Source organism: Mirounga angustirostris, unplaced genomic scaffold, assembly GCF_029215605.1.
Source record: "Mirounga angustirostris isolate CCGP_5_RB_7025 unplaced genomic scaffold, mMirAng1.0.hap1 SCAF_17, whole genome shotgun sequence".
Classification (NCBI taxonomy): domain Eukaryota; kingdom Metazoa; phylum Chordata; class Mammalia; order Carnivora; family Phocidae; genus Mirounga; species Mirounga angustirostris.
The window spans coordinates 22657615-22683267 of NW_026991725.1; the positions used below are offsets into that span (position 1 = coordinate 22657615).

General features: G+C 49.5%; 1 protein-coding gene across 2 annotated transcripts in view; it reads right to left on the reverse strand.

Moving 5' to 3' along the window:
• Positions 1–25104, reverse strand: part of IGF2BP1 (insulin like growth factor 2 mRNA binding protein 1) — a 45426-nt gene extending 20322 nt beyond the window's left edge. For both annotated transcript variants that reach the window (XM_064583773.1, XM_064583772.1), the window contains exons 1-2: positions 24603–25104; positions 23339–23399 (exon numbers count right to left, since the gene is read on the reverse strand). In XM_064583773.1, the coding sequence (XP_064439843.1) occupies positions 23339–23399; positions 24603–24777 (236 nt within the window). In that variant the 5' untranslated portion in view covers positions 24778–25104. The remainder of the gene's footprint in view (positions 1–23338; positions 23400–24602) is intronic.
• Between the last annotated feature and the right edge of the window lie 549 nt (positions 25105–25653).

A 25653-nucleotide genomic window follows, 5' to 3' on the forward strand; every position in this document is an offset into this window, starting at 1 on the left:
AATTCCCCCCAAATCACACCTGCTTTTTTTGTCCCTGTGCTCCGGTCTCGCCCTGCTCTTTCCTTCACTAACCACCTATTCTCACCTCTTACCTCCCACCATGTTTCAGGCATTAGGAATATAAAGCTGCTACAGAGACTTCATTCATTAATCCAATACCCATTTAACTGTTGCCTACTTCAGGCTATACTTTGTTCTAGATACTGGGGACACGGTGACAAACAAAAGAGACAAAGTACCTGGCCTCAAGGTGCTCACAATTTACTGGGAGAGACACACATGCAAACAAATGACAGGAGGATAATAGTGCGGTAATTAAGTGTTTTTTATACAGGTATGGATTTAAATCTCTGTTCCACTTAACAGCACTGGTCTTAAAATTATTTCACTTCTTTGAGGCTCACTTTCCTTTCTTTGTAAAACAGGGACAATACCTATTCACAGGGTGGTTTCAGGTGATGTTAGATAATATTAGGGCTTAGCAAAGGGTTTCAAGTACTTAAAGTGTAGTAACAGACGCATTTGGAATACTAAGGTGGAAACGATTAACACACAACACAGCATCAGGACCACCACCTTCCCTCCTTCCAAATGACTTCTTTCTCTTTCTCCTTCCCCTCTTTCAAATACCTCTTAAAAGTGTAATTTTCCCCAGGAAGGCTTTCAGGTTCAAGGTTGATTCCCAGGGCAATTAACTGCTCACTACCCAAATCGATGCCCTAATCCCTGGGCTTACAACATTTCAATTGACTTGATCTTCATTGGTCAATTGTCATTTATGTCTCAGCATATCCTTGATCACAAACTTAGTTCAGGGACATGGTCCAATGAAATTCTAACAGCATGAGGGAAAACTGGCCTGGGAAGCAAGAAAATCCAGTTCTAGCTCTTGAACTACCCCTGATTTGAGTCTTCATCTGACTAAGCCATGTAAGCTTCAGGCCTCAGTGTTCCTACTGGGCCCTTGTCAGCTCCTAGCTTGCTAGGGGAGGGGGGTGTTGAAAACACATGAGGAAGGGATGCTAAGCTCGCACCATAAATGTTTCCCTCTTGGCTCTGTCCTAGGCCAGCTCACTCATTCCATCCCTGTGACCTTAAGTGTCTTACAGCTGCAAAATGGAAACTGGAGGGTCTCTAAGATCCCTTCTAATTGTGCAGCTCTGAGCAGGGAAAGTCTTTACTGATGAAATACACAAAGGAAACCTCTTCCTGGGACAAAATGACTTCAGGGAAAAGGAGGATACGTGTTGCAGGGAATCTACATGTATGGCTCTCTACCTTGGGTGGTTCATGAACCTGATCTAAAGTCGTCAGGCTACACTGCAGGACAAGAGAGCAAGGATAAGAAACAAGTCCAGTCGTCAGATCCCACACCAGGCCACTCTCTTTGATTCCATTCATAGGCAAAAGAGGGGGCCCCATGGCATCTAGCCTAGTGAGGGATGTCCCATATAACACTCATTTTGTGCCCAAACAGGCTGAGAAAATGCAGGAACCGTCACAATCAAAGTCCAACTGTTGGAGAACTGAGGAACAGATGGTTACACCATTGGAAGACTGAGGACACTGACCTAGCTTGATGCCCCATGACAGGAGTCACTCCCTCTAGGGGCTGCCTGCCTGGGAATTCAAACCAGTAAAGGCTTAAAGCAACCCCCAGGCAGGAGGCTCAGTGTGAAGACAGTTCTTTCAAGATTGTCCCTTAGTGTACTCTCAGATCGAAGATCAAAAATACCCTCCTCCTACTACTACTTCAAACTCCCAGATTTAGGGGCTTTCTTTTCAGGGTAGAGAAAAGTTGGGGAGGGGATGGGGTAAGGAAATCAAATCTCAGTTTGGGGTTTTAATCCATATCCTGAAAGCAATGGCAGTCTGGAATGTCTGGAATGTTCCAGGAGAAGGAGGGGGAGGAGGGCAGGGCCACACAACCAATGAAAGAAAAGACCTCCTCCCAGCCCTCTCCCACCCTCAAGAGGCAGAGACTCACCCACCCCTCTAGGACATGCACACCCAATCCTGGGAACCCCTTCAGGCCTCCAAACCTCCTTTCCCCAAGCCCCCAACCCTGACAAACACACAACAGAAGCCCCGGAAGATCCTTTAGTCTTTTAAGCCCTTGGCCTGGTTTCTATTACTTATGGTGCTACCCAAGTTCTTTCAGGCCCAAAGCACATGGGGCGATGTTGGGAACTGTACCCTTCCCAGGACCCCCGCTGAACTCATCCGCCCCACAAACTATGGAAGGCCAGGTGCAAGCTGGACCGGGTTGGTATGCTGAGGGCTTGGGGGTCCAGAGAGAAGCTACGGCATTTGATGGGGGTACTCCTTGGCTCATACCTTGTTTCTTCCTGTGGAAACTGACAGAGCTTTTGGGAGGACTTCAAGAGATAAGCTGTGTGAATGAGGGCGCCTGACTTGGGAGTGGGTCCTCAGGAGCCTACAGGCATCCAGACGAGCATGGAGGAGACGGAAGAAGGGCTGGCAATGAGCGCTCTCACCGTGGGACAGTAACACCGTCGTTAACAATATTTAGACATCACTGCTGCGGAAACAGTGGGGAAATACCAGTGCCTACAGTCCCACTCCCCTGCCTCCCTTGACAACTAAAGGGTTATGGTCTGGCCCAGGGCCCCACTCCACACTCCAGTGCATCAGCTTCCACTAGGGTTGAGCAGTATAGTACCTTTGCCCTAGAACAGGGCACTCTACTCTGAGCAGAGCCTGGAGTGCCTAAACCCCAACATCCCTCGTTCAGAAAAAGCAAGAGAATGCCTAGAGGTTCATGAGCCACCACCTCTGCACCCTCAGGAGCGGATAAACCTGTTGCGTGATAGCCCCTGGCAATGAAAGCAATGGTTTCACCAACCTAATTCTTTCCTGGGTGCCAACGCCCAGTGGCTTCTGACCTCTTTGCATGCCCTGACCTGAAGGGCAGTTTACCAAGCCCTGAGGCAGCTCCCAATACAGAGCAACCACAGGAGACCTATCTCTCTAATGCTGGCGGAAGCGGTGGGGGGGGGGGGGGGGGGGCGGCGGCATGAAGGCCACAGAGACCAAGTGACCATTTTTCTCAAGCCCTGGGGAGATTTCAGGAGAGAACAGAGGGAGAGAGCACCCATGCAACAGCAGAAGGAGTTAAGTAGCAAACCAAGAATTTCAGGAAGCACAGGAGCTGGATACCCGGAAAGGGATGTGGTCGGGAGTTCTCCCTGGGAAGGAAGTTCTCGTCTTTTTCACCTTTTCAGAGAAGTGTCACTGGCTTAGACTGGGAAGGAAAACAGGTCAATTAGGGAAGGGCCTAACATTTGAGGAATGCTTAACAGATGCCAAGCTGAAATTCAGCACTTGCTAGAAGACCCTCATTTGCCCATGAGGGTGGGGCCCGCCACTCCATTTTACAGACCAGGACCCTGAGAATGGGAGATTATCTCTGCCAAGTACACAGCTACTAAAGGCCAGAGTCAGGCTTTGAACTCAAAACTTGTCTGGTTCCAGGCTCCGTGCGCTGTCCCCAGCGCTGCTGTTTTGATGGAAGAATGGCGACAAAAAGCCTTTGTCAAAATTCAATCAAGTTAGGCCAAAGGACAATTAAAAATATTCAGAATTTGGGCGCCTGGGTGGCTCAGTTGGTTAAGCGACTGCCTTCGGCTCAGGTCATGATCCTGGAGTCCCGGGATCGAGTCCCGCATCGGGGTCCCTGCTCGGCGGGGAGTCTGCTTCTCCCTCTGACCCTCCTCCCTCTCATGCTCTCTGTCTCTCATTCTCTCTGTCTCAAGTAAATAAAATCTTAAAAAAAAAAAAAAAAATTCAGAATTTGGGGCGCCTGGGTGGCTCATTCTTTTTTTTTTTTAAGATTTATTTATTTATTTATTTGAGACAGAGAGAATGAGAGAGAGAGAGCACATGAGAGGGGGGAGGGTCAGAGGGAGAAGCAGACTCCCCGCCGAGCAGGGAGCCCGATGCGGGACTCGTTCCAGGGACTCGATCCCGGGACTCCAGGATCATGACCTGAGCCGAAGGCAGTCGCTTAACCAACTGAGCCACCCAGGCGCCCATGGGTGGCTCATTCTGTTCAGCAGTTGCCTTCGGCTCAGGTCATGATCCCAGGGTCCTGGGATCGAGCCCCAAGTTGGGCTTCCTGCTCAGCGGGGAGCCTGCTTCTCCCTCTCCCTCTGCTGCCCGCCCCCCCACCCCCCCGCCACTTATGCTCTCCCGCTCACACTCTCTCTCCAATAAAATAATAAAAAAATCTTTAAAGAAAAAAAATATTCAGAATTCATACAACATAGGGGCGCCTGGGTGGCTCAGTTGGTTAAGCGACTGCCTTCGGCTCAGGTCATGATCCTGGAGTCCCGGGATCGAGTCCCGCATCGGGCTCCCTGCTCGGCGGGGAGTCTGCTTCTCCCTCTGACCCTCCTCCTTCTCATGCTCTCTGTCTCTCATTCTCTCTCTCTCAAATAAATAAAATCTTAAAAAAAAAAAAAAAAGAATTCATACAACATAGTGAACAGTGGGCCTGGGTAAGTGGGTACTATTGTCCAATAAATCAAAACGTCCCACCTGTAATTCCTTAAGCTAGGAACTTTTCCCAGCTGCATATTTCCATAAGTGGGTGAAGTGATTCTAATGGCATACTGAACACTGATTAGATACTGGATAACACTGTTAACTAAGAATCAATGATTTTGCAAGTTCTTATTTTTTTTTTAAGTAGGCTCTATGCCCAGTGTGGAGCCCAATGCAGGTCTTGAACCCTCGACCCTGAGATCAGGACCTCAGCTGAGATCAAGAGTCAGATGCCTAATTGACTGAGCCACCCAGGTACCCCTCAAGTTCTTATATTTTTTTAAAAAGAGACAGGGACGCCTGGGTAGCTCAGTTGGTTAAGTGTCTGCCTTCGGTTCAGGTCATGATCCCAGAGTCCTGGGATCGAGCCCGCATCCCCGCATCCCCGCATCGGGCTCCTTGCTCAGCGGGGAGCCTGCTTCTCCCTCTGCCTGCCACTCCCCCCCACCCCTGCTGTGCTCTCTCTCTCTGACAAATAAATAAATAAAATCTTTTTTTTTTTTTTAAGAGAGAGATAAACAATTACAGATAAAATAAGGTGTCCAGGATTTGCTTCAAAATAATTAGAGCGTGAAGAAAAAATAAACACTGACTGGATATGAGTTGGTATTTTTAAAGCTAGGTGATAGGTACATGGGAGATTTATTACATTATCTTTTACACCTTTTTGTTTACATTTTTTTCCATAATTAAAACTCTTTTGTTTTAAGCAGGGCTCAAACCCAGGACCCTTAGATCAAGACCTGAGCCGAGACTAAGAGTCGGACGCTGAAGCAACTGGGCCACCCAGGTGCCCCTAAAATTGTTTTTCAAATTATTCCAGCTTAGACAGTTTTAAAGTCATAGCAGGTTCCAAATTAATGGATCTAACTAATGAGGTTTTCCAGTTGGTGTTGTATCAGCAAGAATGTAAGCCTTGGTGATGAGCCCACTGGGGACTGGAAGGGGGCAGGGGCCTGGGGTCCAGGGTTGAGAAGAGCAGATGCACAAATGATAGCCTTCAGAATGGGGCCTCCCTGCAGGGCAGAATGCACAGGAGGTACAAGGACTCCAGCTCTACTGGAAAAAGGCTGAAACCTGCCCCAGGGAGTGCTCTATTCCTCTTTCCACCCCCACAGCCCCAGGGGAAGGGACCTCATTCCCCCCCTCCCCCCAGAAGGAGGAGTTCCTTTAAACCAGGGTGGGGTAAACCAGCAGAAGGTGGGGGGAGTGGGAAGGAAGCAGCAACAGGTTTTGGAAATCTTGTCAAGCTTGGGCCCCTGATCAAGAGTCAAACCTGGACTTTCATCTCAGCAGAGAACCAGGATTAAGCTGGGATTTCCAGATTAGATCCTGCACCTCCAGCCCTCCCCCAAGCTGTGATTTTCTGACAAGCAGGCTGTGTGGCCTTGGATAAGTCCAACCTTCAACTCTTTGGACCTCAGTTTCTCACATGTGGGAAACAAGGACCAGGATTGGTCTGTTTTACAAGGTCTTGTGTTCCCAGACCGGGATCAACCCTGTCTACCTATAGGAAAAGGCTTTCTTTCTTTCTTTCTTTCTTTCTTTCTTTTTTAAAGATTTTATTTATTTGACAGCGAGAGAGGGCACACAAGCAGGCAGGGAGAGTGGGAGAGGGAGAGAAGCAGGCTTCCCGGGGAGCAGGGAGCCTGATGTAAGACTCGATTCCAGGACCCTGGGATCATGACCTGGGCCGAAGGCAGACGCTTAACGACTGAGCCACCCATGTGTCCCAGGAAAAGGTTTTCTTAATCTGAGGAATTTTCTATGGACTAAAGATCTTAAATAAGTGGTTCTTTTTTTTTAAGATTTTATTTATTGGACAGAAAGAGCGCACAAGCAGGGGGAGCGGCAGGCAGAGGGAGAGGGAGAAGCAGGCTCCCCACAGAGCAGGGAGCTGATGCGGGGCTTGATCCCAGAATCCTGGGATCATGACCTGAGCCGAAGGCAGACACTTAACCTACTGAGCCACCCAAACGTCCCTTAAATAAGTGGTTCTTAACAGCCCCCCCCACACACACACCTTTGTCGATACTCCGTTCCCATTAGGAATGTGATAAAAGCTACAAACACTCTACACCAGAAAAGCGCCAACATTCTGCACACACTTTCAAGATCTCAGGAGTTTATGAAGACTTTGGAATCCACCCGTAAGTCCAAATTTAAGACATCCTCCCACACATCTACTATACATTGATGCCCCAGTCCTGGCTCAAGCCTACGGGCAACTCCTCGAAAAGCTGGTAAGAAACTAACCCAAGGCGATGAGAACACAAGCCTGGCTGGGGACCAGCTGGAGCAGTTACCTGCATGTCGGACGAGAGTGAGCCACAAAGGTTGCAAACCTGCAGGGGCACCCTGCTTGCATTCATTCTCATCCACAAACTCACTACCATGACTTGCCCCAAGGTTTCTGTGGTCCAGCTGCTGCAGTCCTTCATTCCACAGATTTTCTTGGCACCTACTAAGCACTGGGCCCCTGCTGTCCACCCCACAGTAGCCACCAGTCACATGTGGCTTTTGAGCCACTAAATTGTGGCTACTGCAACTGACGAACAGAATGCTCGTTTTAGAGGTGTTTATGTAATTTAACTTTTCCTCTGTAAAATTTGTGAAATCTAAATGCTGATCGGGGGGCGCCTGCTTGGCTCGGTCGGTTGAGCATCCCACTCTACATTTCAGCTCAGGTCATGGTCTCAGGGTCTTGGGATCGAGCCCCGCCTCGGGATCCATGCTCTGTGAGGAGTCTGCTTGGGATTCTCTCTCCCTCTCCCTCTGCAACTCCCTCCCCAGCTCCTGCACTCTCACTTCTCTCTATCAAATAAATAAAATCTTTATAAATTATAAAATGCTGATTGAATGTTCCCAATGCAAACTTAGCATCTGAATTGGAATAGGCTCTAAGTATAAAATACTACACACCGGATTCCTTATGACTTTGTACCCCCCTCCCCCCAAAATAAAACCTCATTATTACATTGATTCCATGTTGAATTAATAATACTTTGAATTTCTAAATTAATTTTAGAATTAATCTTTTACATTATTTTCCCTCTTTTCTGACATAGCTATTAGGAAATTTTTTAAAAGAATCTAAGCCAAAAAAAAAAAAAAGAAAGAAAATTTACTTACATATGTGGCTGTCAATGCATTTCTACTGGATGAGGCTGGGCACCGTGCTACAGTGCAGAGCATAAGGTGATGGCGACAGGCATGCCCCCTGCTCTCAAGGAGCTGACAGTCCAGTAGGGGATCCCATTTGGTTGGGGATGGGAGAAGGGAATGGACAAGGTTAACTGGGGAGTGGGCGGGGGGGCTGTCCACTGCATCCCTGGCTGATCCTGTTGACTCTTCAACAAGAGAGTCCCGGACCGCTGACGCTGGAGTAGAAGCACCCTCCCGAAGCTGGCTCTCCTCCCAGTTTTTTCCAGCTGGAAATCACACATCAAACGCCCTAAAGTGCCAACCCCTGCCTTTTCCGTAAGATCACCACTGACCCAGTCCTTCTTCCCCACCCTGCCTCTTTACCCCTCTAGGGTGCAGAGGTGAAGAAAGTAATTGTCCAGGAAAGCCTCCGAAGGGGGCGGGCCTGGCACGCTCCAGGCACGGCGGTAGCTGAGAAAGGGGGCGGGGCTGAAGGGGGGGAGGAGCTGGCCCAATGCCCAGGGCTCCGTGCCAGGCTGATCCAGAGGCAGGGCAGCCAGACAGGCGGGCTGTCGGGTGGGCTGATGGGCAGGGTAGGGGCTGGAAAGGAAAACATGAACCTACTGAAAGGTACAGGACTAGGCAGAGCAGACACCACCGCCCAGGTGAATGCCTGGGTGGAGGAGGGGCAACTGGAAGGCAGGGGACACCACTGCGATGTTATCTGTGGTCCCGTGAACATGGTCTTTCAAATGTATGTAGCACCCCTGCACTGTCCCACGTGTGTTGTTCGGACTCCTGTGCTAATGCTGGGGACAAGGAGAAAGGAAAATCAAATCTCCAGGAGAGACTCTGGGATGAACCATACCCCCCCCCCCCCCCGCAACACACACACCTTTGGAAGGTTCTGTATCATGTTTAATATGCTTCCAGCCTACCTAGAGGCAGAAAAGCAGGTGGGGGGTGGGGAGGGGTCGCTAGGCTGCTCACATGACTAAGGATGCACGCATGCGCACACCCACACAAACGTGAACCCAGCACCAGCAAGTTCCAGTCGAAGGAAATCAGCTTCATACACTGAGGCGGGAGAGGGGTAAGCCCCTCGAGCCTGAGAGGTTCCTCAACAGTCACCTTCGACTGACGCCTGGAGAAACCAGGGCTCAGAAGAAAGGAAATGAGCCTTTGGTGACGCTAAGGTAGAACCGGAACTCAGCTCTCCTCCCAGGCTGGTTTATGCTCATCTCCACCAAACCTTGCTGCTTTCTCTCTGACAAGAAGTGTTAACACAGCAGAAGCTTGTATAGCCCCGATGTCAGCAGCAGGAAAAATGCCCATATTCTGTATGGCTAAGTGCATGCCAACTGGCTTTTACTGCATGCGGCTCTAATTTGGGCACAGGGTTTAACTCACACAAGAGCTAACTATACTATAATACGGCTGGATGCCTGTCAGAGAAATGTTAGCAGTGTAAAAGGATAGTCACCAAAAATTCTTGCAAGATTTCGTGTATGTTTAGGGACAGGCAAGGAAGCGAAGGTGAGACGTGGAGTGGGGAAGGCGCTAACCGGTGTTAGCAAGCAAACCTCATGGATGAATACTTCACTCAATTCACTCATCTCGGAAATAAATGGTTTGACAAGACAGCCCACGTTTTTTTTTCTTGCCCATCTGGGCAGCACCAGAGAGGAAGCCAAAACAGAAGCTCTGAGACAGTGGAGTTCTTTCCAGACAAATCTCAAGTTGGCCTCGGCCAACTGCCTCTTCCCCTCTCCACCTTGCTCTCTGCCTCGGAATTGTGCTTTCACCTGAGTGGTTCCTAAGAGTGGGAGCTGGCCCGGTGAGCTCTGCAGGGTGAAGTGGGAGGAAGGAGAATCTGGGTATGGGGACGTGGGGAGAAGCCTTCAGCATAAACCTAACTTGTGGGGACAAATGATAAAGAGGTGACCCAACGTGAGCAGCGCAGCCTTCCTGGTGGAGGCAGCGATGGTGTCGGATCAGAAATGAACCACTGCAGACATCATTCGCCATCCTTCTCAGGCTAACAGTGAGAAGCACTTCCAGCATCTTCACCGGGGGGTGGGGTGGGGAAGCTAATACACTCTGAGAGGAAAAGGCAGAAGGGGGGCTAGAAAGACTATTCCTGCCCCACCGTCACCAGAGATGTTGGCTGAACGCTCACCCCCCAGGGGAGATGTCAGCATTTCTCCAGAAAGCTTACGAGCCAAAGGGTCTGGCCCTCCGTGGAAAGCATCATGGGGGCAAGCCTCGGAACTAGAGAAAGGCTGAGTCTCTCCCTCAGGAGGGAACGGCAAGCTTGGAGAGCCCAGTTCAAGACAGGACTTTGCGGTGAAGCTCTCAGAAGAAAGGGTAAGGAAACTAGACCAGCCTCAAGAGAAATCAGTCTTCAACAACTCAATTGCCCACCGAGAAAACGACCCTATGGGACTTAGCGTAATTCTTGGACTCGGCAGTGTTTCCTGTGAAAGGACGCGAATGTATCCCAGTAAACATTAAAAATAATAACCGATCATCCTATTAGTGGAAAGGAGTGCTCGTTGTGTCCCTCCGGCATGAGGTTAACCAGCTCAAGGCATGGCTCCCCTCCAGCTGCCCACAAAGACCTGTTGGTAGTCAGAAACTTCCGGAGGCTGGTGTCTGTCTCTTCCTAGTGGGGTGGGGAGTTATCACAACAACTCTCCTCGGACACGGACACCCATCCCGACTTCGGCCCTGCCTTGAGGCAGGCGCAGATGCCCTTTTGGTAGGTCCTTCTTCCCAGCCCAGGGATGGCGTCCAGGAGTTGCACCAGCACCTTCCAAGATGGTGCAGCAAGCAAGGTCTCAGACACGCCAGGAGACCCAGGGTGGCGGGCAGGGCCTTCCGCCGCGGAGGGCCGCCAAAGCGGGGGCAGGCAGGGCAACGGAGGAGAAAGAGGTGCCTGGGAAGGGCGGCAGCAGCTGAGGGTGGGGGAGGGCTGGCAGCAGCTGGGGGGAGGAGGGGAGCCCTCATGAACGGGCAATTGAGAAGGCCTGAGCAGCTGAGCGGCCGCGCTGGCGTCGCCGGGCCTGCGCCCCACGCGGGCGGCCCCTTCCCCCAGCCCCTCACCTCGCCCAGGGAAAGCTGAGCGCGCGGCCTCCCACCCCAGCCGCTGGGTGGGCCGCGTCGGCAGGGCTCCGGGAGGGGGGCAGGCGATGCCCCCCGGGTCCCCGCCCCCCTTCTCTGCCGCAGGCTCGGCAGCCTAGAATGTTCTGCCGCCAGAACCCCCTCGGTACCCCGACTCATTCGGGGCCGGTCCCGCCCGGCCCAGGGGGCCCTGGGCTCCCCGGCGGGGCCTAGGAGGGGGAGGGGACAAGCGCCCCCGGGCTGCCGGGTGGGGGTGGGGACAGGACTTTGCCCTTTGTCTCTCTCTCCAGAGCCACCGGCCGAAACCCGACCCCATGAGCGAGCCAGGCAGCCAGCGAGGGGCAGGCTCCCCCTCCGGGGTCCTTTAGTAAATCCAGACCCGACCTCCCTGTGGTCAGGGCTGTGACTGAGGTGGTCCTGTGGGGGAGGGGGCTTCCCGCCTGCAAACAGGCCTGCAAGCATTTAAGTGGGAACCGGCTGGGGGTAGGGGGCCGGGAGAGGGCTGGAAGTGGGGCCGCAGAAGCTGGAGGGGAGAAAATGGCCCGGGAGGCGGCATTCCTTAGAGACCTCGGCCGGGCTGCGGGGAGGAGGCAGGACCAGGCCAGGGAGGCCTCCCACTGCGAAGGCAGGAACTGAGGCCCGGCAGTGGGCTGGGCTGGGCTGGGGGCACGGGACGCAAGGGCCTTCCGGGCCTGAAGAAAAAAGACCCTGTTCCCGGGACGTCCCGGGAGCCTCCTCAGAAAAGCTACAATCCAAGAGCCATCTTCCGCACCCCCATGCAGAGTAGGGCATTTGTCTGGGGGTGAGAAGGACCTTCTTTGTCCTCTTGGGGTGTCATCAGTTAATGATAATCATTAATAACTCACATTTGCACGGACTTTATAGAGTTTACAAAGTCCTTCTTTACACCCGCACCTCCTATGAACCTAGAACAGCGACAAGAGATTGATTTGAGCCTCTGAACCGCCAAAAAATGAGAATTATTTTTTATTTCCATTCTGCAGTTCAAAAAAAAAAAAAAAAAAACGGCTCAGAGAGGTTAAGTGACTAACCCAAGGTGACACTAGCCAGCAAGCGTGGCTACACCATGAAGCCGGCCTGCTCCTCCTGCTTCTCAGCAAAAAGAAGGTGCCTAGGTTCTTGCTCCTCAAAAGCATACATAAGCTATGAATTATGGTTCTGTAGGCTTTGCAACAAAGGTGAATTCTTTGTCCCTTCCTGCTAAGAGGGGGAGGGGGTGGGTGGGAGAAGCATCTCAATCCCTGCCCCTCCCCCCAGCCTCCCATGTTCCCTGGGGTTGAACCCAAACAAAGCGCGCGGGGGGGGGGGGGGGGGGGGGGGAGGGAAGATACCAGCCAAAGGCTCCAGCCCTGGTGCCTATCAGAATGCCAAAGGATGAATGGAGGCCCTTAAAACTCAAAATACCTAGCTCATTTCCTGGGGTTTCTGGAGATGGGGATGTTGAAGATGAGGAAATGAGGCCCAGGAAAAGATAGGGACCCCGGATCCCACAGTTTACCCATCTGGAGAGATAGCAAGCTGAGGCTGATACCTGAACTTTAACCCCATCCAAGTCCTTCTCCACTTTGCTCAGCTCCCTCTCTGTGGGTCTTTTTCTATCTAAAAACAGAATCCCCATTTCCCATCTTAGCTGTCCAGACAAGAGGAGAATTTTCTGGTTTTTTTTTAACCACTGAAGATTGCCTGAAAATCCCAACAGTGAGAGGAAAATAAAATGCAAAGCAGGTATAAAACACCTGGGGAAGAAGGAGGCTCAGAACAGGGTGAAATTCATGTTAGGCACGTTTTTTACTTGCTAAACTTACTTACGCACTCCCCCCAGAAAAGCTCAAGATAAGATTCAATTTCCTCGAACTTTAGAGGATCACCTGTTCCCACCTTCTAAGAGAGCTCAGCCTTAGAGGTGGAAAGGCTTGGGTTTGAATCCCAGCACTACCACCTATTCAAGGTGCTGACCCTGGCTAAGTTACTTTACCCGCTCAGAGCTTCAGCTTCTTCTGTAGAAGGAAATCACTTGCACAGGGCTCTTTATGAGGATTCAGGGATGTGACGAGATACTCAATAAATGCTCATCTTTTGACCTGAGTCACCTTGAGCAGAGCTCTGGAGCCAAGAAGATGCACTATAAGGGAAATAAACAGGGATATCTGCCCTACCTGCCTGAGGGCCTCACTACAATGCCACCCCTCTCTTCTAGATGAACTGTCTTCCCGTCAACATCTCCCTGTCAATCCATCATGCTCTCCTTAATCCACTCCTATTTTGTCTGCCTGTCCTCCAAAACACAGCTTAGCTCCCTCAAAGCCTCCCTCCTCTATTTTAGTCCCTGAGGTTGTGTGCCTCCCATTTTAATACATAGTCTCTTGGCCTCTGCTGTCCCACAGCTCTTCCTAGCTCTAAAGTAAAAATGCTGGAGGGCAGAGATTTTTATCTTGCACCTCTCTTGTGCAGCTCCCTCTCTCAACCCTTGTCTCTCTCCCCCACTCTGAAAAAAACCCAACAGTGCTCAATAAAAACCCAACAAATAATTAGTGTTAATGCAAGAGAGGGGCCAGGCAAAGACTCCTGTATTTATGGAAGGATGAAGAGGTGACCACCATGTAGGAAGGAAAAAGAAAAACTGGCAATGGTTTGAATACCACTAGAGGCGGGGGTGGGTGGGGGAGTTCGTTTACCGGGTACAGTTTCGGTCCTGAAAGATGAAGAGTTCTAGAGATGAATGCAGGTGCTGGCTTCATGACAGCGTGAATGTTCTCCATAACCCAGCTGCGCGCTTAATGCTCACAACAGTAAATGTCATGTTATGTATGCCTCACCACGTAAAATTATTTAGATATTTAAGAGGTATTTAATTAACTGAAATTATTTTAAAATACTTAAAATTATTTTTAACTTAGGGGCGCCTGGCTGGCTCAGTCGGTAGAACACACAGCTCGACCTTGGGGGTTGTTACATCAGAGCCCCAGGTTGGGTGAAGAAATTACTTAAAAATAAAATCTTAAAATTAATAAGTAGATAGATAAATAATTTTTTTTTAAGATTTTATTTATTTATTTGAGAGAGAGAAAGCACATGAGAGAGGGGAGGGTCAGAGGGAGAAGCAGACTCCCTGCCGAGCAGGGAGCCCGATGCGGGACTCGATCCCGGGACTCCAGGATCATGACCTGAGCTGAAGGCAGTCGCTTAACCAACTGAGCCACCCAGGCGCCCCGATAAATAATTTTTAACTTAAAAAATTTAAAAACATTTTTTTATTTAAAATTCTCTTAAAACACCAAGGAGCAAGTTAAAAATCTAAAAGCTCCTGGAGGAAAATGAACTGAGAAGTTGTATTTCCTTCTATCTCTAATACTAGTCTTTCATTTGTCATTCATTGTATTTCTAATACCTGGCAGAGGCGTGGCACGCAGTAGAAGACTCTGAATACATAAAAACGAGTGGATGAACATACGCGGGCGTGAGTGAACCCACTGTAAGAGGTACCAAACTTCCCAGCAAAATGCTAGCGATCACACCAAGCCGTACCATCTTTTTAAATATTTTCTTACGTGGAATTTGGTTGTAAATATGTCATTTTTAAAATCTCTCCTCCCCCCTGCAAAAATGGCTAATGTTTGAGTGGCAAAGCCCCCCCCCCCCCCAAACCCAAGCTAAAGTTGCTGACCAGGGGATGTTTTGAAGAGAGCAAAGGAACCTGAGCCTAGACAGGCTCCATTCTTCCTCTAGTTAGAAGTTTAAATTTAGCAAACTACTCATTCAAGATAGTCAGTGAGGGACAAGCATAGGAAAGTGAAAGAAAGATTATCTCAGAGAGACATAGGATGTTTGTGAAGATCGTCGTATTCCCCCTGCCTGCCTCCAGCTTATTCTGGGTGGGTATCACTCTACCCTATTCTAAAAAGCCAGCAGCAGCAGTTTTGAATCAAATGGTGATAACCACAGGCAGGAAAACCCTCTAGATCAAATTAACTACAGTGAGCTAGATTTTCCCTTCTTTTCAACAAAAAGTTGCTGGTGTGGACACTCGACATAAGGAGTCAAGAGAATATCTTCGGAATCCCGCTGTTTCCCCCCAAGCCAACATCCTCTGTCTAGTCGCTACCCAGAGCACACTGGCTGCAGGCACCAACAGCCTGGTCTGCGAAGGATCATCTCTACTCTTTAATTTCGGGGTCTGTCTCCAAATCCTGCCAAAACCAACTGCTCTATTACAGTCGGACTTCTCCTCCCAAGAAACTCAGAGACCTGGAGGAGGAAGTAGAATAAATATTTCTAGCCCTGAACAGACATCCTCACCAAGTTTAATCCACCCGACAGCCCCCACTTTAGTTCCTGCCTCCCCTCATTTTGTCCTCTTCAGCTTCAGAATACCTCATGGGAAGTTGAGGAGCCCCAAGCAATCCCAGACGGCACTCCAGAAAAGAGGCAACACACATCATTCCACATAAACTAATTGTAAAACCCTTTATAGTAACTGATTAAAGTCACAAGCCTGTTAAATGGCCAAAAGCCACATCCGGATTGGAAGCCCTTCCTCTCCCCACCCCACTGAGAAGGTTCAATCCTCAGTCCCTAGACTGAGATTTCGAAAGGGGCAATAGGTCTGTGCGAGTGGGTGTTGTGTGCACCCTTTCAGCAGGGAGGCCCAAAGAGAGGAAGTGGGTGGCAAGATGGGCTCTCTTTCCAGTCCATGGGGCCAGGGCAAGTGAAGCCACTGGGGCTGTGCCCTCTATAAGGGGAACAATGTATGCGGTCACTTCCTGGGCATCCAGGGATCCCCAATTCCTGAAAGGCTACTTTGTTAGCTTACCAAGAGCTGAACATCAAGGCAAACATGCCCATCTCCCACCAGGTGGGAGAAGCTGCTCTCATTTCTTCCTTCCTCTGACCCCCAAGGACTCAAAGTCCCCTTCAGCCTGAATCTTTATAACACTTACCTCATTGCCAGAATTAAGGCGGTTCTTCTCTCACCAATGTCCCTGCCCTACATGCACCTTTGACGGTAGCCCCCAAGTATGAAATTTCATCTGGCCTGGGTTCATGGCACCAACAACAGAATATATGGCCCAGTCCCCTAAGGAACAATCAGCAGTAGCATTCTCCACCATCTCTTCAAGTCTCTTGTCTGACAGGATGGGGTCCATAATGCAGGGGGTCTGGGAGGACTGCCCTGGTGACCTTCATCTCCCTCTCCCAAAAGGTGGCTTTTCTTTTCAGCATGCAGGTTATCAAAGCACCCTACACCTAAGTCCCCTTCAATATGCCTATCCATCACTGTTCCATGCCAAAGTCACAGAAGGATAAACACCCTACCTACTGCCTTAGATTATGCCCCAAGCTGCCACAGTCCAAAGACAGGAGGCAGAGAGGTCCGTATCTAAAACAAACAATAGCAATAATAATAGTTAATGTGTAATAACACCAGTTCAGTTACAGAAATCGAGGCTTAAGAAGATTAACTTCTGCAGTTTCAGTCACTGCCTGGCTCCAAAGCTCTTGTTTTTAAACACTGAGCTCTCCTGAGAGACCTTTCCTCCATAGTCCTAAAGAAGGTAGAAGGAGGCACCTAGGGTAGGTCAGGAGACCCTGACCCCATAGAGCGTCCTCTCTCCTGGAGCCTCAGGAATTCAGAATGATTCCTGTCCACCCAACTCCTGCTGCCAAAGAACTCAGACCCCACAAACACAACCTTTACATGGAACAACTTCTTCCTGAATCCTGATTTCTCCTCTTGGAGATTCTAACTACATCCAATCAACTAAACTATCCAATCAAATTTCACTCAGACTTAACATTTTCCATTTCAAGTGGTCAAAACATCTGGATGAAGGACTAATTTTTCAACTGAAACTAACTCAACATGAATGAAAATTGAAGTTTTCCTCACCCTTTTCCTACAGAAATATGTAGAGGGCTGACTAGAATCCATCGAACAGACACGGTGTGGGAAAGAGGTCCTCCATTTCTGCCGTCTCCTCTCAAAGAGGGATGTCTGCACACCCCTCCCCTAAACTATAAGCAGAATTCACACCCATCCATCCATCCTGACTGGTCCCTTATGTGCCTCTAGCCACCAAAATGCCACTTGTCTAATAATCACACTTGTCTGTAGGGGTTCTGCAAACACCTTGACATAGCAGTCAAAAATTCTTATCATCCAGCTATTTGCTCTGTTATTTCATTCAAAAGCAGTTGTACTAATGGTTTACCATGCTCTGTGCTCTCTGCCGTACAACCAGAACATCAAATCCTGGAAGACTGGACTTCTGCGATAGGACTGCATTTCGGGGCGGGGGGCGCGTGCGGGGGGTTCTGTATACAGCCACATTTCAGTGTTTTGCAATCAGGTTTCCTCCAACTGCATGAAAATGATGAGGCCCAGACCCACTTTTCTCCTGTGATTTGCCCATAATCCACATACATTGTATTTCAGTGGTCTGTGTTTAGGGTAAAAGCTTGTTGGAGCCTGTTGTGCCTTCGTTTTCCAACTATTTACTGCAAACCTACTAGCTGCAAACAGGCCTTACAAAGCTGGCTCAGCCTGTTCCATACTAGGATGACCCCTCCCACTCACTAAAAAAGGACAGAGCCCCCTCTGAACACAATCTGAGGGCACACCCAAGCTCTTCTACTGGAATGGAGTTTGCAAACTGGGGGCTGAGCATCTTCCTGCTGGCAGTGCCCCCCTCGGGATGGTATGTTATCACAGACGCTCCCCCGGTTGGATCTTTCGCTAGCCAAATCAAATTTTTATCAGTAACCAAAAGAGCATGTACTGTCTTGAGTGCATGTTTTTTGAGACCTTTTCTTGCTTTTGTTTTGACAGGCATTTTAAAAAGTGTGGGCGAGGAGAGGAACTGTGCTCAGCACAGGTGGAAATGGTGTGCAAATCTGGCGGTTCACATGGAGTCAAACACTGGCTGGGACCCTAAGAAGCGTCTTGCAAGCCCAGTCAGTGGCCCACCGGAGGACCTGTTGTTCTCTCTTTCACCACACGAATAAAACCCACCCTAGAACCTCTGGTTACTATTCCCCCGCTTTGTTATTGTTTCAGTCTGCCTCTGGGACATGGAGACTGGCCATTTTCTAAAGATTACTGGACCCTGTTAACTCTTCCAGCTCTATGCCCCGTTGCCAAGGGGCCCCAGCTCCGGGGAGAGGGCCACCACTATGTGCACCTCCATTTTCTCTCCACCTCTCGTCCTCTTTCCTCCTTACCCCTTCCTCTCTCCCCACCCTCCTCACCCAGCCCTCTTCACTCCGCCTTGGCCTTTAGCTTTTGCCTTCGAATGGAAAGGTCTGCAGGCAGCCGGGGCGGGAATGGGAAGGTCTGCAGGCAGCCGGGGCGCTGCAAAGGGGCTGCGCCCGCAGCCGGGGACCGCTGCACGTGGGCGAGGTCGGGGATCTGGGGCTCTCGGGAGCGGGGTGAGGCTGTCTGCCGGCGCGCCGCGGCCGGGGGTCTCGGGGACCCCGGGAAAGGCAGCCCTGCGCGGAGCCCCGGGCCCGCGGGGGCGCGGGCAGGGACTGCGGGGCCGCCGGGGGCCGCAGCGGGCCGGGCAGGGTCAGGGCAGCGGGGCGGGCGCGGGCTCTCCAGGAAGCGCCTCCAGCGCCGCCGCGACTTTCTCGGCTTTTTGAAAAAGAGGAAGGGAAGGCAGGCAACTCCGACAGCCGAAGGAGCCTTGCCCTACGCCCAGGCTCCCACCCGTCTTCCAAAGCTGCTGTCTGCGACCCCCTCTCCCGTGGGTCGCTGTGCGCCTCCAGCCGCTTCTCTTTAAAAGGGAAGCGGGAACTCCACCCAACCCCCATCTCTCTCTCCCTCTCTCTCTCTCTCTCTCTCTTTTTTCCCCGTCTGGAATTTCCAACCCAGGACTAACTCGTCTGATTTCTCCAGTCTCCCCTGCTGCTTTTTTTCTTCCTCTTTTCTCTCCCTAACACTCCCATCCCAAATTCTAAGCTGCACTTTCTGGAAGGCATTAGCCACATTTTAAGAACCTTTAAAGAGGATGGGGAGCGAACAAGACGGAATTCAAATCCTAACAGCTGACAAAATGTCTGTTCTTCCAACGTCTTTGGTTCATACATTTATTCTAATGACACCACCACCACCACCAAAAACCAACAGAGATATAACCAATGTCCACCTTCAGCAAAAAAGATCCCCAAATTTCACACACCACTTGCTGGTCTCCCCCCTTTTCACTCAACTAAACCACATCTGAAATTTTTAAAAATAATTTAAAATTGTAGACTCACTAGCCTATCTCAATAGTATCTTTGTCAACTGGCTGTTACACATTAAAGTTTAGAATAAACCCTTAAAAAATAAGCCTTAAAAGTACCCAAACACATACAAAAGGATTCAAATGACCTATATTAAGGTAATTTAAAAAGATTAGAAGCTCAGAACCCTCGAATCAAGATTCTTCCAATGGCTAATGTCATGTATTTCATCTCTCAAACATAATTATAATAATGTTTTGCTCCTTTTCCACCAAAAGCTGTGCCATTAAAACTTTACATTTGGAACAGTTAACTATACTTTGAATAAATTAGTGATGGGAATTACAATTCTTCCCCTTCTTTCCCCCAAGGTTCTCCATCTGAGAAAGCATTAGAGTAAAATTTCATCCTTCTACTCTCGGTCAGAAAATAAAGGGTTCTAGGAACCTACCACTCTTCCAATGGACAAATACCACTGTCCTTTAGGAAAGCATCTTGAAATACTGTGCACTAAAGGACAACAGATTCTCTAGCAGTGAAGAAAACATAATTTATGAATTTGTAAGATCTACTTTCTAGGTGGAAACTAAAATGTTGAGTGAATTGATTTCCACTTGCCCTCCAAACAGTGCAGAAAAATGTTAAGAATCAACCATTTTAAAATTTATTTAAAGGCAAAAAAACTAACCTATTATTACTAAGAAAACCTTTTACCGAAAGTACCATAAACTGTTTCTACTTTAATCTTAACTGGGTGAATACAGGTCAGATGTATCTTTCAACTATAACCACATAAGTAAAAGTGCCTGAAAATCCTCCCACTCTAGTACTTTTTACTCCTTTGTTGTTTTTTTAAGACATTCCCTTGCTTCTTAACCCCCTTACTATAATTCATTTTCAGCCCCTCAGAACAATTTTCATTAAAGACAAGTCCATTTCTGAAGGCAAAAATCTTTTTGCTTGTTTTGAAAACGTTCAGTGATCCAATTACTTCAGAGCAAATCACTTAAAATTAAAAATACTATTTTTGCCACTTACAAGACATCCCTTCACATAGATTTTCCAAAACTGCCAACTTTAGGAAATTAGACTGTAAAATCTGAATAAAGTTTAAGCCCTTTCTGAGAGTTCTCACACTTCTATGGCTCTGACACCAATTTCTTTTTTTTTTAATACTTGGAAAATCAAGGTAAAGTGTTTAGCCCACCTCATTTTAAGTCAGCTTAGAGAAAAGAACAACCATTAACCTGCCTAAGAAAATCAGTCTTTTAAGTCGAACACATTTCATGCAGAGAAATGCAGTACATCTCTTGCATTTTTTTCTTAACAGCAACACCTTTTATTTTGATGACAGCAGTTGACAGTAGGTATGCTATCTTTAGGTCACATTCCTCTAGAAAAAGGCACACACAGTGGCAAATGAAATACAAGCTTAATTCCTTTAAAAAGCAAGGCAATTCTCAAAATAAACAAGTCTAAAATGGGACCCCCCCCTTACCTTAACTACTCTTATGTCTCTCAAAATAAAACACATGTACAAACCTCTTCCACAACTGTTTTAAAAATGCTTTAGGCTTTTCTCCTTTGTCCTAATATTTGACAGTGAATATATACAAATTCTCAACAAAAAGCCAAAACTGTTAGCCAAAATTCCAACGCTGTCTAAGAGAGGGTTTGGGAAGGTGGAAGAAATTTAGTATCATCCATTTTAAAATTTCAAATTAATGTTTTCACTTTAAATGCATGGTGCTCAGTCTCTTGGGTTCTTAAAAAGGTACAAATAGTGTATCTATCAAATAGATACAAAGTTAGAACAAAATTAATACTTCAAAAATCAGAGGATGCTAAAATAACTGCTGTAATATTACTTTTTTGTTTGATTCCCCCCTCTAAGAAACAAAAAACAACCAAACAAAAACCAGGAACACTTAGGTTGTTAGATTTTTATGAATCTCTTAGAAATGTTTAAAGTCGTAACTCATTTGGAACTGAGTGCATCAGGAAGTTACTTCTTTTCTATTTTTTTAAACAGTGGAAACAAGAGTATATACATACAAAATACATATGCACAGTCATTCATTTTGCTTAAAATGTATTAGTCATATTTAATTAACTAGTTCCTGTTCTATACATCCATGAGATTGAAAAAGCCAGTAACAGACCAACTGAACAGTTTTCAGACAGACTAAAAACACATACCACAAAATGCTTCCTTCAAAGAACACAAAATGATAGAGCAAACTTACTTCATAAAAACAAACTCTTTTTTTAAACCCTAAAACTTCAAAAATTGATTCACTCTAGAAAAATGAAGTGCCTTCTCAACCACCCCACAAACACACACACACACACACACACACACAAAACTGACTCTGTGTTTGTGCTCAAAAAATTATTTCAGGGAAGGGGAGAACACACAAAAGATGGAATCTAATATGGATGTGGAAAGGAAGATTTTGTACCCACTCTTCTCACAAACCCCACCCCTTCCCAACTCAAAAGCGCCCTAAGTAATGCATTTTGGAGGGAACAAGAAGGAGCCTAAAAATGGCTTGAAAGCAAGCAGATGGCTTAGGGGGAAAAGATCCATAAATACAGAGCACCATGGAAATTAAAATATAAATGTTTTGGGTCCCAACTCATCACATTTTGCTATTTCTCTCGCTTTCACTTCATTCCCTTTAAAATTTAAACCATCCATAAGAGCAAAAGGGAAAAAAAATCCCACGTATGTCAGAATTCCAATTATTCTGGACATTTCTCATCAACATGTTTCAAACACTCAGCTTTCAGTTCAAATATCCACAATCTTCTCAACAAATCTACTGTTGTCAGTTATCTTTCTCTCAGGCCCATCTCCAGGAAATGTTTCAAAATAATAAATAAGACTTTTTTTTCTTCCTTCTGATTTTATTGCCTCTTTACTCCTAACTCTAATTGCCTTTCCAATAAGAGTATTTGAAGTGCTTGAGGTTAAATCACAGGCTCTATAAACATAGTTACAAGCCATATTGATCACCTATAGATACAACAGTTCTAAGTTACTTAAAATATCTTAAGCTAAACCCACTGAACAGATTTTTATCTCACTTAAACTTTACAGTTAAACTTCACAGGCTCAAACAAAACAAAACAAAACAAAAAAACTATACAGAGCCACCCACCTCCACCTTCCCACCCAGAAAAGGCCAGGATTATTCCAAATGCAGCAAGTTTCCAGCTGAAATGAGAGGGAGAACACACCTAGGGAGGGGAGGGGGTAACAAGAGGATCAAAGATTTCCTGGGGGCTGCAACATGAGGGAAAATTCTGCACTGTCAACATGTTTAAATGAGAAAGCAGACAGACTCTGCCCCTATACTTTGCAGCCCAGGGTTCAATGAAAGATCTGAAATCCACCATGAATCAGATTTGGGGATAACATGATAGAGGTACCCCACTTTGCTTAAATGAGAATAGAAAGGTACTGGGACACACACACACACACACACACACACAATCACTCTCTCTCTCTCTCTCTCTCACTATTCATCCAGGGAGTTCTAGACCCTCCAAAGAGCCCCAGCTCACAGCCTGAACACAAAGCTCTCACCCCAGATGGTCCCCTTGTAACAATGGACTGAAGGAGTGGGGGTGGGGGGGCTCGGAAAGGATAGCACAGGCAAAGCATATTCTTTGCAAAATCCAGTTGGGATGGGAGGATGTGTGATGTGAGGGACTAGGGGTAGGTGGCTGAAAAAAAAAATGCCCTTGCCTGTTACAGAAATATACATAAAGCACAAGCAAAAGGGAATTCTTTTGGGGACAGGAACTCATTCCACTTCCCCTTGGATGTGGAAGGGGAACCCCCCGAATCCACTTAAGAATTATGGGATGGGTGGGGGGAATAAAAGAGAAAAGGAGGCCTGCTAGAAGTTGCAGAAATGTCCAGGAGTTGTAACTCTTCAAAGATTTTTAGCTTCCTCACAAAAATGGCCCCCCCCCACACCTTGAACAAATCCACAAGGTTTCTCTCCTATTGATTTTTTCCCTTTTACTTCTCCAAATACCATCTCTCAGCCCACCCCAGCCCCGGCTTATTTTTTACAAGCTGTAAACCACCCATTACAAGATCTTAGCCAATCTTCCCTCCCTGCCCCCAACATCCGGAGTGGGGGGTGGGAAGGCCCGTAATGGGTTTCTTCCACTGGAGACACTATGGACCCCTTAACACAGCCTCTAAGCGCCCCCAGGTTGCCTCCCTTCTCAAAGAGCCCTTTCCTACCTTTGTTTTTTGGGGACTGAGTGTTCAATCTCTAGGCGTTTTCCTTGCAATTCGACTTTCCCTAAAGATTAAAAAAAAAAAGGCAATATAAGAGCTGCAACAGGGGTGTGGGGTGGGAAAAGGACCAAGAGGATAATTCAGGAGTTACTGGGATCTGAGATCTGCCTAGGAATCCAGGCAGTGGGTTCCGTGGCCAGACGCGAAACGGTCGCTCTGGGAATGGTGGAATCTATAAATTCGTTATTGTGTTTTGCTAATTTTCGGTTTGTTGTGTTATCTGAGGCCAGTTGGGTAGTGGATCGCTCTGGGAGCCCGATCTGGGAATGGGGCGACCAGGGCGTTTGTGTGGGCGGGCTGCCTACTCGGCTCCCAGAGCTGGGGAGCTGGGACCGGGAGAGAAAGGGCTCCCCGTTGGTCCCAAAGTGTGTTGCGGGGGAGGGGTGCAGAATGAAACTTTAGTTTTCGGTCGAGCCGCGGGGCAGGGCTCCCGGCGGCGGGGCGCTCACCTGTCGGGGCCGGGGGCGAGCAGAGGCCCTGGGGGAGCGGAGCGGGGCCCCGCGGGCAGGGTCCCCCGCGGCCGCGGCCGCGGCGCGCGCCTCTCGGCCCAGCCTGGGCGTCTCGGGAAGCAGCATGGCGACCCGGCGCCGCCGCCGCCGCCGCCGCCGCCGCGCCACCCCGCTCACGCCCCACTTTCAAATCAAAATGGCTCAAGCCCAGGCCCTGGGCGGGAGGCGGGACCCCCTTCCTCTCCGGCCCTGCCCGAAGGCTGCCGTCCCCACTGGGCACCCGGGAGACCGGGGACGGAGCGGGGACCTCTTCCCCGCCTGGAAAGGCCTAGGGTGGAGGAAAGGGAGCTGGGGGTGTTCGCGCTGGGGGGCTGGGGGGAGGGGGTCCAGCCTCGAATAGGGAGGGGCGGGCATGGAAATAAGGCCCCGACGGGAGCCGCCTGAGTGGGGACCCCCCCACACACTACCAATGGGGCCCCCGCCCCGTCGGCGGGGGGTAGGGGCGGCCTTACTAAAGCCTCCAGCTTCTGCTCTGGGGCTGGGAGGAAGGGGTGAGGGGGGTCCAGGATATTTCCGCGCGAGGGGCGAGAGCGGGGATGGAGGGGGCGTCGAAGGAGGTGGGCGGAGGGTCGATGCCGAGGCCAAGCCCCGCAGGCCGGAGCGGGAGGGGAGTTGGCGGGCAAGGAGAGAAGAGGAGCAGGTCTCCGTTGTTGGGGGATTTCGTTGTGGCTTTTCCGGGGAGGTGGGTGCACTCTTACCGGAGAAAGTTTCGATGGCTTTCATCGCCCAGTGCTCGTCGGGGCAGTCCACGAAGGCATAGCCGGACTTGACCAAGAACTGGCCGCTGTAGGAGATCTTGTGCTCCGCAAACACTTTCTCCAAGTCCGCGGGGGTCACGCTCTCGTTGAGGTTGCCGATGTACAGCTTGTTCATGGTGGCGGTCTCCGGGCGGGACGCGGTCCCTGGCAAGGCCGAGCGGGCGGGCGCGGGCGGCGAGCCTCCTAGGCCGAGAGGCGGGAGGCCGGCGGCAGCAGCCGCAAACTTTCTTTGCACCCCACCCCTGAAGTTGTCCGGAGCCCGCGGCGGGGAGGGCGGCCTGAGGGCGCGCAGAGGTCGCGGGAGAGTTCGGGGAGGCCGGGGAGAAGTGCCCGCGGCGCGCTGGGAGGCGGACGACGCGGCGCTGCTCCTTCCCTTCTGTCCGAAACCCCTCGGAGCGGGCTGGTGTGTCACGTTTCTCCGCGGCCGCCCTGGCGCCGCCTCTAAATAAAATCGACTTGAAAAAAAATGGAGCGGAAAAAAAAAAAAAGGCGAAGCCACGTGGTGAAAGCCCCCACCCACCCTGCTCGGGAAGACCCCCGAAGCCTCTGGGCCCATCGGCCCTCCAGCCCGGCCCAGCCCACCAATCTCCAGCCTGGGGGGGGGGCATTCAACTCAGCCCCCGGGGGAAAACAGGGCGGTGGGGGCTGCGTTCCCGAAGCTCTACTTGCCCCCTCCCCCTTGGCAAGAATCTGGCCCCAAGGGAGGCGCCCCGCCCCCACCCATCCCCCTACCCCGGCCCCGGCTGGGGGAGGGTGGTCGGGCCCAGAATCTCCCACCTCTTTATGGGTAAAACGTAGGGTTATTTTTTTATTCGTGCCGTGGCTGGGGGGAGAGTTTGCCCACCCTACCCCGGTTAACTGCTAGCGACTGACAGGCGGGGGACGGCCGAGATAGACAAAGAGAAGCTGAGGACTCTGGGGTCTTCAGGCGGGGGTCGCGCGAGCCGGTGATTTTAAAAGAAAGGCGCTTTTCCCCTAGATCTTTAAGTGA